General features: G+C 38.2%; 1 protein-coding gene across 1 annotated transcript; it reads right to left on the reverse strand.

Annotated features, from left to right (window-relative positions):
• Positions 1–8,552: 8,552 nt before the first annotated feature.
• On the reverse strand, positions 8,553–11,111 carry tpbg1b (trophoblast glycoprotein 1b). Its single transcript, XM_077200154.1, has 2 exons — positions 10,587–11,111; positions 8,553–9,730 (listed from the first exon to the last, which is right to left on the reverse strand). Exons 1-2 carry the CDS (start codon positions 10,850–10,852, stop codon positions 8,881–8,883), a joined length of 1,116 nt encoding a protein of 371 aa, XP_077056269.1. The 5' UTR covers positions 10,853–11,111; the 3' UTR covers positions 8,553–8,880.
• Between the last annotated feature and the right edge of the window lie 4,391 nt (positions 11,112–15,502).

The raw sequence follows: 15,502 nt of genomic DNA on the forward strand, positions 1-15,502 counted from the left end.
AAATTCTTCCTTCCCGCTCTGCCAGAAAGCTGCTGTCATTTGGTGACGGAAAGCATGAAATTACTAGACTGGGTAAACCTAGCCCGATCTGCCGGCGATTTGATTTCGCCCTGCAGATCAGGCTGGAAACCTGTACATTTTTCTATCCTGCTTCCGTTACAAATCAGCGTGACCAATCACAAACTGGCTTATCCACCTGGCGCACTATTGGCGGGTTTAACACAATGACGATAGAGAAGCGACCGTCAATACAATTCCTTTTACCCTCTTGACGATGCTCAATGGCTTCTTTAGTTTAGCAAACAAATCGCTTGAGTGGGTGTAAATATCACTCACTTTCATGTTTTTTTTGTTGCACAACCTGAAAAAATCGCTGGATGCCATTGCTGCTTCTGCAAAACGCTGATCAATGCTACAAACCAACATGTTTGTTGAACCATTTCCTGCCTGGAGTTTCGCGTCGCTCTGCAAATGCAAGGTACGTCACCCGGATTGTTGGTCTGATTGGTTGAAGTACTATCCAATTGTGTACAGAGTCATTTGACCTATGCCTGTTGATCACGCCTCTTGTGCTGTAGAAAGTACAGAGCAGACTCTCCAGTCTAATGTTCATCTTAAAGATTGAGCTTGGTCTGGTGATAGCCAGACTATAAAATTACCGTAATAAGCCATATATTGCCGAAAAGGGCATATTGTCTACTGTCAGGGGCAATTTGAATGGTTTTGATAGTGCAAACGGTTGAAGAGTTACGGTAAAATGAATACAGCTTGCTGGTATGTGTCGGTGACAACACAGCGGGTTTAAAAGGGTTAAACCCTTGCTGGATATGCCAGCTATATTACTCAGCTCTAAAGGGCTGAGGCCTGAGCATATCTTCTTACTCTCTAGAGAGAAAGACCTAACAACGTCCATGAGATATCTGCACGGGCAGCTTTATTTCATTTTATTTTTTTAAATTTTTTTTTAAGATAGCCTGCTACCTATGCTGCTATCTCCTCGTAACACTACTCGCATTTTACACCTAATGCAAAAGGCGGGCCTTGGCTAGATGACTCTTGTGGTAAGAGGAGGCCAGTATTATGAAAAACTAGATTTACAGGAATAAATCTCCTGATGGCTCTAAGATACCTATACCTAGATACTGAGAGGCTCGAGGCGAAAACGCTTAGCAGACTGCCACCAAATTCGTAGTTACTAAGCCTAAGCCAGATATCAAGGCAGCCCCGTGGGGGCCGACACACACATATTATATGTCTGAAGACTTTGTAGTTCTATCTGGATCGTGATAGAGTGGTGTCCTCAGTAGAATAGATTCCGATTGGGAGGAAGCCATCTCACACAGAAATGTCTGTTCGATGCTCGGATGAACGGTGGCTTCACTAGAGAATATTTTCTTATAATAAAGCCAACCTGTTCACTACCACAGATTGGCACTACCCCCTACATAAGCCTGATGACTCAAACATAAGATGAGTCCTATGGGAAGGGAATGCATAGCCTACCAATATATTATGGAAATTTCAGGGCCCTTTTTTCACCACCCTATAAAAACCCTACCTAATACCCCCCTTAACGCTTTCAAACGGGGAACCGAGGTATACTGTTCAACCTTACTAAAACTCACGTAAAGGGAGGAGACCTACAGAGCTCAACCTGCTGCCCATAGAGCGATGGCCTAAATGACATTCGCAAAATGGAGGCCTATCAGCATTAAGAGCTCGAAAGAGCGCACTTACTACCAAGCCCGATGCCAGACCTACAGTGAGGGTTCAGGGTTCATCAGCCATCTCCTGCTCTCTTGGACTGGGCAGCAGAGCACTCGCTGCAGGATCATAGGATGACAACACATCCTCATCCGGCAGCTCACTTCACAGTTGGCACAAGCAGCTCCCTCAAGAACTGAACTCGTGCGTGCGTGCACCAAACAGTCAACACACAAGTTTTGTGTGTCATCAGGTGTCAAGGCATGATTACCTTTTGAAGTTTTCAGGTTGAAGCATACAGACAAAACAGTCCCTGAAGATGAAAAAGTGGAAGACCTGTTCTCTAGGCATCCCTTATATACTTCCGGGTTGCACTAGTAGTGAAGTCATAGGCTGTCGCCGGCCAATAGGATTGGATTAGATAAGCGCTTCAGGCACCGGTTTAAGCGGAGGCGTTCCCGGAAGCATCATCGACGCAGTGTGAGTTCCCTTTAGAAAGGGAACATCTTTTTCACTTTAAAATAATGGTCCAGATCACTAGTTGTTCCTGCATAGTGACTAGGTAACACTTGAGTGATTAGTGATGCATTTTATGACCATGTTGAGAGTAAAAAAAGACAGTTGTTAACGTCTCAGAAATGTTAATGTGATTAGTAATTTATGAGTAAATCTTTATAATTTGTCATAATTACCTATTAGTTCTTAATGATGCCAGTCTCATTAAGTAATTATTGATTTCCTAATAAGGAACTATCGTAGTTCTAAATTTTATATTACTTACTGATTAGTTAAGCTTTTCCATATTAGTTAATAGTTCTGCATTACTTCCTGCATAGTTACTTATTAATGATGGACCGTTATTCTAAAGTGTTACCGGGTTTTGTATCTTTTAATCCATGTCTGTTTGCTTTGGGATCATCTATATTCTACTGTACTACTACATGTTGATCAAATTCACTTTATATGCATTTAATATGTACAGATTTCTTCTTCTAGGAAAACTTGGCAAAAATATTGATGACTCATCCTGACCTGCACTAAATTTGTGCTCTCTAGAATGAGAATGACCCTCCCCAAACATTACTGGAACTGGTTGGCAAATAGCAAACCTGGGCTGCACTGCATACTTCCCTACTATATAGTAGGCGAAAAGTACATGTGATAAGAGCAACATGGTAAATGTAGAACATCCAGAGTACATTCATAGTATATAAATTCAAACTATATAGAACATACTTTTTTGCGTGAAGGAATTACCTATTCAAAATAAGTACCTACTCACAAAAGTGTGAGATTTCGGACACAACCCACTAACTGTTCATATGCCATAATTACGCTTATTGGCTTTAAAAAACAAAAAATCATTAGTATGTCCCACCTTAACTTTTGTTTCAATAAGAATAAAATGCACTCATCAAGTTATTTCATGGATCTGCTTTAAATTAGTTTTTGCTGATTTTTAAGAAAACAAATCTTTTTAGCTTACTACACTATTTTCACTGCAGTACAATCAAAGATTACTGCGTTACTGTAATGACAATCTTCATTGTAACAAAAACAACACATATTATTTATGCCAGGTATTGATATTTTTTCTTTTGATGTTGGGGTGAAACATGACCTGATCATGTTCTTCATGAGATTCACCCAATGGGCCATGAAATTGTCTCTGCGTCATAGAGAGTTCTGAAAGCCTGTTATGGCTCCTACTTCATGCTAGTGAGCAATAATCATGATTTATTCGCCTTTATTAAACCCTCTGTCTTTCAGCACAGCACATTACTCAATATAGAACGCTGCAATAATACCTTCAAATTTATTTGCTCAGATTATATGATTATACTTGAAAAGGGCACATGAGGAAAAGCATAATTGGTATGTAGCATATAGCAGCACATCCATCATTGTGTATGTGTTTGGCTGGGAGTGTGTGTGTTTGTGTAAGCAGGTGAATACTGGTGTGTGTATGAGTGTGAGTTGATTCATACTCCTAATTGAAAGTGATAAATGGAGCAGACACTGCATTGGCTGTACTTTAAGCTATAACAACCCCTCGTTTATAAAAGCTCTCAAAATACAATCGTTTGCCAAACTCAGCCAACAGTTGGACAATGGGGTACCGCCACTGGGAGTAGGGCCTTAATAGCTGCCTGTTGTCATTGGTTTGGTTGGATAACTGGACAAACCAAACAGATAAACAGCACAAGCTGATAATTAGCTCTGTGGGAGAGAATTAGATACTTTGTGTGTCTTTGTATGCATGTGTGAGAGGCAAAAGGCCAAATCTGTTCAACTACCGGTAACTTGCATGTACATTAAACATCCATTCAAAAGAGAAGAGTACATCATGCAATCTTGCTGAAACCACAAGGAAATCACTTGATTTACAACATCTTAGCATGCAAAGTCTCACAGAAGACATAAAATGAACTAGACTTTTAAATTTTCTGTTTCCCTGAACAAAACTCACTTTAACTTAATGCATTGTTGTTGTGTGTGGTCGCCAGGGCCTTGCTGTTACGGAAATAATTAGAAGATTCAATTGTAAGTAAAATGTCGTCTTTAGAGTAATGGTATGCAAGCGTCAGGAATATCGCTCTTGGTAGCGCAGGGACGCTGAGGAACAACCCAGTCTCAAGGTGGTGATGAGAACGAAGTCCTGTGAAAGCAGAGATGACTAGGGGACCGGAGACCAGGAATGCAGTGGAAGATGAGAAACAAGACGAGAAAGGAGACAGTGAATTCATGAACCGTGACACTTGCTATGTGGTTGTTAAAGTGTTTTTAGGTAATATCCCTTTGTGAAAAGAAGTGCACTTAATTGTAGGCTATTGAATGTGCTCTTGTCGTGTACATTTTAAATATAATGTTAAACAAAAAGCCACTTATAGGCTACTTTAAGATAATTCACATTCATGACTGTTTCTTAACACACGCAGCCTACATACATTAAAGCATATTGTAGTTTACCAAAAATGCTTGTCAGTACATTCTGCAGTACAGTATAACCATATTTCAAAAACAATTGATGTGATTATGAAATTAAGCCTGGTTTCACAGACAGGGCTTAAATTAAGCCAGAATTAGACATTTAAGTAGCTTTTATAAATGTGCCTTAGAAAGAACATTACTGGTGTTCATCTTGAGACAAAACAATGGAACTGACTTATTTTAAGATAAGTTAGTGCAAGTTTCTTTCTGTTAAAACATCTCAAACATGCATTTTAATCTGGGACTAGGTTTAAGCCTTGTCTGTGAAACCGAGGGAATAAGATATAAGATATAGTTAATCGCATTTAATATCAATTTAAACTATGGTACTTTTTATTGCAATTAACATGCAGTTAAGTCCCTGAACACATTGCATTCAGGCAGCACTTTAAAGTATTTATATAAAGTATTGTATGTCTGTAATAAATAAAAGTATGCTGAAGTGTACTTCATTTCTCAAGGGTGCTTACTGGCCCACTACAATTTTCCCCCATCAATATTCTTCTCTCTAGATGTAACTTGAAACCTTCCTTCAGTAGAAGTCTATGGGATTTCTTCTTAATAGAGTTAGGGTTATATATTCAATCCCTCACTGTAAGTTTGTCATAGCAAACACCACTAAACACATATATAAGGGTGATAAAAGGGGTCATATACAGTATCTTAATGAAAATAAAAAGACAAGAAGAGTAACAAAGAGATGTTTACTAAAGAACTAAAACTGAAAGGACAAGCTGGAGGCGGGAATTGAGGTTAAGAAAGAAAGCTGAGGAGAAAAATGCCTTTGTAGACAGTCAGCTGCCATTAAATCGCTGTTGTCATGTGGATGACTGTTGTGGGTTTGCCTTTAATGTATTCAATCCCTCATAGACGTGAGATTCATTACATGAACCCATATATCAATCCACTAAATGTCTCTTAATGGTGCCAGGATGTTTCTAAACCAAAGAGCATAAGAGTCTGCAAATACATGACTAATTGCAAAAGAGCAGCATTTCTCTGTAACATCCTGAGGGCACTTTCCTGTTTAATAGCAAAAACCACAGTGTAGGGACATTGAGAAAGAATAAAACGATGAAAATAAAACAAGTGTCTCATGAACAGCACAGTGGTCACATGAACTTGGATGTCTTTGTTCTTGTTCTTAAAAGGCTAGTTTGCTTGAAAGTCATAGGCAAACAAGATGAAATTTAGAGCCGTGGGATATTTTGTCTTGCCTGCAGGCTTACCATGAGGCCGAGAGAAGATTACATTAATCTTCACTACTATTCTTTGGCACAGCGGTGTCCAGCTAGATGATGCCAGGTAAATAGCGATGTTCGTGGGTCGGAGCCTTAGGACAACCATAAATTCATAACTAATTGGCTAAATTTCTTCTTTGTTTTTAACAAGCCCACCATGGTCTTCTGTTGGAGGTTAGAGGTACTTTGTAAACTCTTCCGTTCTGCTCTCATAATGCATTCACTATCAGCAATACTAACATCATGTCATGACCAGGCACAATAACATTAAGCAATAGCAATAAAAACACTTCAATAGGGGACTTCACACAGAAAAGTTAAATCGCTATAGAGTTTTTACTTGACTGGTAGTAGATCACATGAGCATTTTCTCTTCTCTCATTGGTCAATGTTTAGTTTGCATAAAATTTAACTCACCAAGTCACTTCGAATTGCCAACTCAAATAAAACATGAGACTTTTGGTCGCTTTGTTTTGCTCCAGATCGCTGCCAATGTGAATGACCCTTAATAGTTTTGACCAACTATTCTGATTTACATGGTACAAGGCTGACGTAATCAAAACGTTCATTAAAATATTTTTAAATGTTTTAAATTAGACACAGAGCCTTTCTCTGAACCACAGATGATTTTCAATGAGGCATTACATGCAACTTTATACTGTAGACGATTATCATATACATATGCTGAACTCATGTGTTTCCAATAACGTGTTGCATGGGGAGATTTGCAGCCGTAAAAATGTGACTAAGCCTGCTCAATTATTATCAGTTATGAAACACCTCTGATGCCCTGCAAGCTCGTAGTGAAGGCATTTTTTTATGAGGGAGAATAATATTACAGCATCAACATTATAACGCATAACGCATTTTCAATTTCATTTGGATTGATTTGAAGGATAATATAATGAGAAACTCAAAATGAGGGGAACAGCTTGTGGACTAATTTGTTAGATACTGTGCAAATATGTCCATTGAAAGGATTAGAGTTTATGAATAATTCCTATTGTAAATCCTGTTAGCAAGGAACTAAAGGAATTCTCATTTAAAAAAAGTTACCGCTTTCTGACCAACAAGATGCAAGATTGAGAATAATTTAAATTTAAATTTAAAAATCTTTATTTTTTAGCATGCAAAATAAACTCTACCCTGAAGAAAAAACATTTCTTTATCCACATCCACAGAAGAGTTGTTTTTGCACTTGATACCTGATAAATTCATGAGTAAACATTTTGCTTTTGGCATCCCATTTAAACGGGTTTCCTTACCTCTTTATAGAAAGGTTCATTTGAATATAATGAATAATGCATGAGTACAAAGCTATGAAAGTACAATGGAAGAAGGCCCGATTTCTGTGAGTTTCCATATCATAATTTGTCAAGCAAAGATATGATGTTTTACCATAGATAATGGTTCTCAACACTGTGGCCAACTGGGTGAATCTCACAAAGGAATATATATATATATATATATATATATATATATATATATATATATATATACTATATACATATATATGCATTTGCACTGATTTTCATTTCATTTTGCACTGTGAGATTACGACAGTTAATAAAATATACAATAATTCCATCCAGAACAAATACTACAATGACTAACCACACACACACACACACACACACACACACACACACACACACACACACACACACACACACACACACACACACACACACACACACACACACACACACACACACACACACACACACACACTTAATTGTCATAAAAATGTCACAATGCAAATAAAAAAGTCTTTGTTTATGCAAAAAGAAAAAAAAGAGTTTTGCATAAGAAAATTCTTGTCTTTGTGAGATTCACTCAGAGAATAGTCTTTTGACAAACATATGCTGCAAAAAACATGTTATCCAGACACAAGGGCAGGACACTGGCACAAAACATCAAGGATTTTTGTTTCCAATCTTATACATTTGGAAACAATACTCAAAAAATAGAGCAGGAGACCCTTCAGCACAACAGCCCCAGCTTCATCTGTATCTTATCACCATAACAGTCCCTTAAACAGAAAAAGCTGGGGAACATATGAGGAACTGAGCCAGACTGAGTCTTCAAAGAGCGAACAGGCTTCACGGAGGAGGGGTCTCGCTCAGCGGCCCTCATAAAGGCTGGTTCTCATCATTCTGACAATAAAAATGAGTGGAATAAAAAACAAAGCAAAACGTCTCTTTTAAAAAAAAAAAAAAAAAAAAAAAAGCAGCCGGAGATTTTTGCAAACTGGCTCTCTTTCTTCAAAAGATCCTCCTTCTAGAGCTTATCCTCCTTCTGGAATGCTTTTGGAGAGAAAATCCGGCACATTCTTCGCAGACTCCCTGTGGATAGAGGGACAGAAAGGACCATAGAAGGTTGCTAATTCTGTTGCTCAGGGTCCGACACTACGGCGCACACTTCCATTAAAACAGGGCTGCACAAACATGCAATAAAACAGTCTTCAAAACTTCACAAACTGTACAGTATGCATTTATCTCTCTCTCATATATATATAGTCCCTTTTTGAAGCTGGTCAGCCCCTTAAATCCAATAAACAAGGCACTTGAGCACTTTAGAGGTGGGCAATATACCAGTACAGGACAATGGAGATTGGTGTGGGGTGTGTGTGTGTGGTCAGAGTTACTTTATGGCTTCTGCCTCTTTATTGGGCTAATCCTCAAACATCCCATGATGATTGAGAAGCAAAAGCCAACTCTACAAATGCGATTGAGAAGCAAATGCAAATTCTGTGCAGACTTGAGGGGGAGGTGTGCTTGTTATAAAGGCTTTGACAAGACAGGCATTACATGCTTTTCACAAGAAAATGTGCCTACTTAAATATGTCTACATGTTCGCAACACATACGAGCATTTTCCAAGTATAAATGCAATAGAAAACAAGTTCATTAAAGGAGCTTGGTTTTGGAAGAGTTCATGTCCAATCACACATCAGCTGTTGTAGAAAATTGTGACAATCTGGGATCTGAATCGATCTCATATCGGTAGTGATACCCTTCCCAGACTTCCCGGCATGCATCACGCATGTCATTGATGCGCTTCTTAATACCTTTACGGTTCAGGTAGAGCACAAAGAGAAACATTAGACCAACAAATCCTAGCACGAGACCCAGGAATACGTAGGAGGTCTGCAGTGCTAGGTTGTCGCCCTCTCCAACCTTATGGCAACCCAATTTCAGTTCACCCACAGTCAATAGTGATGTGTTCTGCAATGCGATGGGGAACGCACAAGTCAGGCGCTCAACGTCCTCTACACGCACTTGTGAGCCGTTCAGCCAGGCGGCAAAAGGCTCGATGTCACATGTGCAGGTGTAAGGATTCTCCGCCAAGTGAAGCCTAACCGAACGCAACTGATCCATCTCCTTTAAAGCCTCTTCACGCAAAGTCCTGAGGGCATTATGGGTGAGATCGAGTTCCTGGAGGTGATCCAGTCCTGTGAATGTGCCGTTATGTATGGACACTATAGAGTTGTTGGAAAGCTGAAGGCGCTGCAGGCCGACAAGATGACAAAAGATGCCAGGGGGCAAGTAGACAAGGCCATTACTGGACAGGTCCAGCCCCAACAGGTCACTCAAAGTACTCCAGCGAAGAGAGGTGGCCAAATCGATGACAGACGAGTGGTTGTAGAGAGCCCGACTGAGGTTGAGATCCCTCAGCATACGGCTCTGGACAGTGAACGCCTCAGGATGGATGATGGCCAGCTGGTTGTTGCTGAGGTCCAGCGATTTGAGGCTACGCAGACTAGTAAATGTGTGAGACTTCACCTCAGAGATCCTGGACAGAGAAAAATTAACAATTTTACTCTACACTCTTGAAAATAAAAGTTCCAGAAGGGGGTTTATGTAGTGATGCCTTTGAATAAGCATTTTGGGTTTCCCAAAGAACCTTTCAGTGTTTTTTTTGTGTGTGTCAATAACATTTTAATAATCTAAATTTAATAATCTAGACTTTTTCCTCTATAAAGAACCTTTTGTGTAATGCAACGGTTCCTCATGGGTCCATGATTGTCAAGGCCAATAATTTGTTTTAATCCATGTCAGTTTAGGCTATTTTCATAGCAAGAATGGCAACACTACTTTTTAATGAAAATGCATATAAATTGATAAGCATATTTAAAAGGAGATAACACAAACAGGAGATAAAACATTTTTTTGTTAACACTATTAAACCCTCTTTCGGGGAACTTTCTGAATAAAACAATGTTATGATGATGGAGTGTTCACATCTGATCCTGTGGTCACATCCTTGAATAATAAGATCCTACTTCATTAAACTGTTTTACAAACATTCTTCAGCACAATGTATAGAATATAGTTAATTTATAAAATAAATCACAAGCTAAAATTATCTGAGGGTCTATGAAACCTGTACACACATTAAACATAGAGCTTCTATTTGAGCTTTCTCTTTTGAAAAAAGTACCATTGTTAAGCACAGTTTCTACCAAAATACAGAAACATTTAACTTAGATTTAGTATTTACGGTCTTTAAAATAAGAAATTAAAATGACAGAAATATGCTCCTTACACAGTTTGAAGGAGATCCCATATAAATTCACCATGACTTTACAGTAACAGTGGTTAACATATGGCATTTTAAGGGTCAAGATGAATTAGATGATTGACTTTACCTGTTGTTAGACAGTGATAAATTTGTCACGTTGTTCAGTCCCTGGAAAGATTCGGGTCCGATTTGAGTGATGTGGTTTCCGACGATGAAGAGGTTTCTGGTGTAGCTCGGTATGCCGGTCGGTATGTCCCGCAGATCTTTAGAAACGCATTTGACCGTGAGCGCGGGTTCTGAACACTCGCAGCCGGCTGGACACACCGATGCGCCCGCGGAGAGCGCAGCGCACAGCAGCCCGAAAACAAGCGCGCATCGTCCAAGGGCAAACATGGTGAAATATCAGCAAAACCTCATCAATCTCACTAAAGAAATGCCCTCATTTAGCGTGTGAGCGCGTCCAGGGATCCCCTTCTCCAAAGTCGCTCTCCAAGTCCCGCTTGCTCTTAACTTCATTCAGTAGTGTGTGTGTAGTCTCCCTGCGTGCTCGACTTCTTTGCATTAGAGAAACTCATGTATGAATGAGAGGCAGGCACTTTATTTCCATGAGAAAAAGAGGTTCTCTGTGTGGGGCGTTTGATCCGCTTCTCTCAAACAATGGGACTGAATCACTATACTCTCAACAATCAGCAGGGAGGAGCTTTGGACTCACACCTCTCCCCCTCCGCTTCACCATATAGACCGATACTAAGATCACTCACATCTCACACTCATCCGAGTGATTGATAGGCCTAATTAATAGTGATTAAAGCTCATCAAAATATTACGACATTCCAAGATCTCTCAGTTTAGTTGATCTTTCACTTAACTTAGCTACTATAGCTCAAGGTCTCCAATTTGCTAATGCCAATACACACTTAAAACTGTTCAAAAGTTCCTTGTAGGTTCTGCAAAGGTTTTTGTGGCTTCATGTTCTTGACAAAGTTATAAATGCTACACCAGAGCAGATGTTCTCAATTAGGGGGTGGGTACTCTTTCAAAGGGTACCCAAATATTATTTCCCCATAATATACCATGCAGCCAAAAGTGATGTCTGTGGGGGATTGGCATGAGGATTTGTTTTTAATGATCCTATAAGATCGATTAAACCATATATATATATATATGTATATATTTAATGAGGGAAGAATAAAACACTAAACCTGGTATATTTATCTGACAAAATTTTGGGGCAAAAAGTGGCAAACTAAAGCTTTTTTTTACTACAGCTAAGTTTTATTTCAATATAAAAAAATAATTTATTTGCATCACAGCCTGGCCAATTATGTCGGCACAATTTGGCATGTTTCATACACACAAATTTTCCCAAACAAAACATAAATTGTATTTTTTATAACACGATTCCTTTAAAATACAAAACAAGTTGTAGGTTGACTGAGGATTATAACTTGTATTTTAAAGTTGTATATCCAAAGCAACAAATTCAGCATGTTTTGCAAGACCAAGAAAAAACAGTTATATGTGTGTTTTGATTTCTTTAACCCTAAAAAATCTTGAAATTAATTGTGATTCATTATTTGCATATATGACAGTCTTTGTTCCTTTTATTATTGTAGCTTATGCAGGGGCCTTTGAATACTGACTGGATGAAAAGCACTATAGAGCTTCTTCGGGTCAGTGTATTTGGCTTCAGGTTTTCTGAAGATTAATCTAGTTCAATGTTTTTGCATGGTGAAGTTGGGAACATTGATGTTATATCCCACTCTACAGGACTCCTCATCCTTTGAACTCGGCGGGGGTTTGTTGAAGTGCAGGGGGACAATATTCAGCACATTGTTCTTTTGCCTGCTGAGTCAGTCATTTGTTCTCCAGCGAAATTAAATGTTTCCAGGGCAACGGTGCAAAGGAGCACACAAAAAATAACATTTGAAACATTCTGAAAATGCATGCATGTATCTTAAGTCATGCTATACTGTATATCCTGAGTCAAAACCTTGTTGTCCACTTTTTTTGAATTATATAAAAAAAAATTCAAATAGAACTCATATAGTCTCTAAATTGTTATTGAATAAGGCAGTGCTTGTTGTAAAATATTATGCATAATAGTTGTTCAGAAACCATGAACAGTGTAATGAACTACAATACTTAGATGAACGGTTTAAACTTATTGTTTATTAATTATGTCTTTCATCATGCTGCTATTGAAACAGTTTTATAGAGACAAATGCCGCTTTGCACTTAGAAAGATAAAAAAACATTGTAGAAGTAAACATATTTTATTGAAATCAATGATGCATGGACATTAAATATCATAACTTATGTTGTTGGCAGAATCTGTTTGAAATGTGATGATAATACAAAACTGGGAACTTTGAAAATGATTTGACTGATTTAGAAGATGATGTTTCCATTGGTTTTTGATGACAGGGTATTGGCTTTTGCCATTAGTTTTCTAGGTCACAGACTCAGAGTTAACTTAAAGTGGTTATAATCACAGCAATCAATTTTTTACAGTGCAGAACATGCTAAATAAACACACACACACACACACACACACACACACACACACACACACACACACACACACACACACACACACACACACACACACACACACACACACACACACACACACACACACACACACACACACACACACACACACACACACACACACACACACACACCTGCAGCTGAAGAAGGTTTGAGGTGACAGTTTCTTGAGTATTAAAAGTCTACTTGTTAGTAATTGTGCAAAGGTAATGTAGGTAGCAGCGCTGAAAGGAAAACATTTGCAGCTCCTTTTTATGCATATATAGATAAGTTGTAAATTAGTCAATTATAGCCAATAACAGAAACATGGAATCTGCTAACAAAACTGTTCTAATAACAAAAAACTATCAAATATTTAAGTGGCACTTTCCATATAGGGAAGCCTATAATGTCTCACTGCTTTTTAAAGGCACAGCACAAATCCAATGTTTTTGTAGGGAAAACTTATTATCTAACAAACATGAAAACCTTTTGTTTATTTTTTAATTTTTTATTAGAAGCATACTTTGTAGCTGCGTCACACATTTTACCTAATGATTCCCCCATTACAAAAAGGGGAACATTAATTGTAACTGTGACATCCCAATCATTTGGAAAAGTAAACTTTTATAGAGAATAGTGTTGCCATTGACTATATTTGTCAAGCTCAACCATTCAAACCTCATAGTAATCAAGCCATTTTCAAAAATGTATGAGAAATAAAAGTTTATCAATAATTACAAGTCAACAATTGGTCCCAAACAAGCCAAATTCACAAGCCTGTAATAAATTGTTATAAATATAATATTATTTTTATCTAAAAATCCACACAAATTAGCCTTGTAAACAAGACAATAGCCTTGTCCCCTATTTGTGGAAAGTAGCATGTGAATTTTAACATTTTACATATTGTAACTATAGACAGGATTTCAGTGAATGAATGAATGTATGTTTTATAAAAATATAAACCCCGTGGAATGCCATCATCTTTAGGGATTATAAACAGGAAATGGGAACTACTGGGCTGCGGTGACTATTAAAACAGTCAAATGTGCTTCTGATCCCCTAGTTCACGTCTTTGAAGACAGGAAAGCCTTCGGTAAGAACGTCACACTTCACACAGGCTTTCTAATCTGATCAACTCTAGCCGGTGCCAGCAGGGGCCACACACTCCTCACACACACAGCAGCCCATCTGAAGAGTCTCCAAAGAGCTCAAGACACTTGGCTACCTGCTGCTCTTGGCAATACTTCCAAAGACCGAGAGAGTGTGAAAGGGGGAGAGAAAAGAAAAAAATGTGAGAAGAGAGAAATAGGTATAAGAGGGGAGTTCAGTGATTTTTCCTTAAGAGTCGAAACAGAGAGGGGATTTCATTTACGCACAGGAGCCATGGAAACGGATTTGGTGTCCAGACCAGAGTCTACGATTACATCAGGATTCGATGTGTCTGAAACTAAATCCACAGTTCAATGCGACAGTGGAGAAGAGCTAACAGACCTCTAACAGGATTTCTGTGTTCTAGATTATAGTAATGGAGGTTAGATTCGATCTAGAACACTGAGGGCCCAATTTGACCTCAGGTTTGTTTTTCTAGATTATACACCAATCAGATCCATTCAGATGTACAAGTGAAACATTTTCACCCAAAATCACAAGGAAACTAAAAAAAGATTTTGCATAAAGAAAATAAAGCCTGCTATATTAGGAGAATATCTTATTTTTTCTTCATGACATTTAAAAATGTTCCCCCAATATGTCATTACTGCAAACACAGTATTTACTGTTATTACTGTTATTGTGTGTGTGTGTGTGTGTGTTTGTGTGTAATGATTGTTAGACTAGGCATTATACTATGCCATTATACCCTTTGATATTTCTTTTAAAAACAAAATTTGAAAGCATTAAACGTGTCATTTCATAGTTCATGATTGAAAGAGTAAAGCTTTCAAACAGAACACCCAAAACGGCTGCAATGTGAATTCTCGGGACAACAAAGATTTATTAATGGCAACATGACACAAAATTATGACCTCATTTATTTTCCTTTGCTCCTAGTCTTACTGTGCAGGATTAGATTAGGATCATGTATAGAAAAATAACCCCTGGTGGTTTCACAGACAAGGCTTACGCCTAGTCCCAGACTATAATGCACTTTTGAGCTGTTTTAACTGAAAGAAACTTGCACTGAGATATATTAAAATATGTCATTGCCATAATTTTTTTCTCAAGATGCACACCAGTAATGTTTTTTTTTTGTTCTAAGGCACATTTAAAAAAAGTTGCCCTTATTGAACTATGGCCTAATCCTGGATTTATCTATGCCCCGTCTGTGAAACCGGGCATAAATGTCTGTCTTTGTAATAATTCCTAAAATTAACCGACTAAATTAAGAACCCCTTTAAGCTAGTCACCATTGCCACTTTAATTTAAACCCCTTGCATTCAAGTCTGGCTCTATTGTGCAATGGAACATCAATTCCCAATTGATAAAATCAAGTCCCAGCCTACATTT

This window comes from Siphateles boraxobius, unplaced genomic scaffold, assembly GCF_051911475.1.
Source record: "Siphateles boraxobius isolate OS27281-9 unplaced genomic scaffold, OSU_SipBor_1 43, whole genome shotgun sequence".
Taxonomy (NCBI): domain Eukaryota; kingdom Metazoa; phylum Chordata; class Actinopteri; order Cypriniformes; family Leuciscidae; genus Siphateles; species Siphateles boraxobius.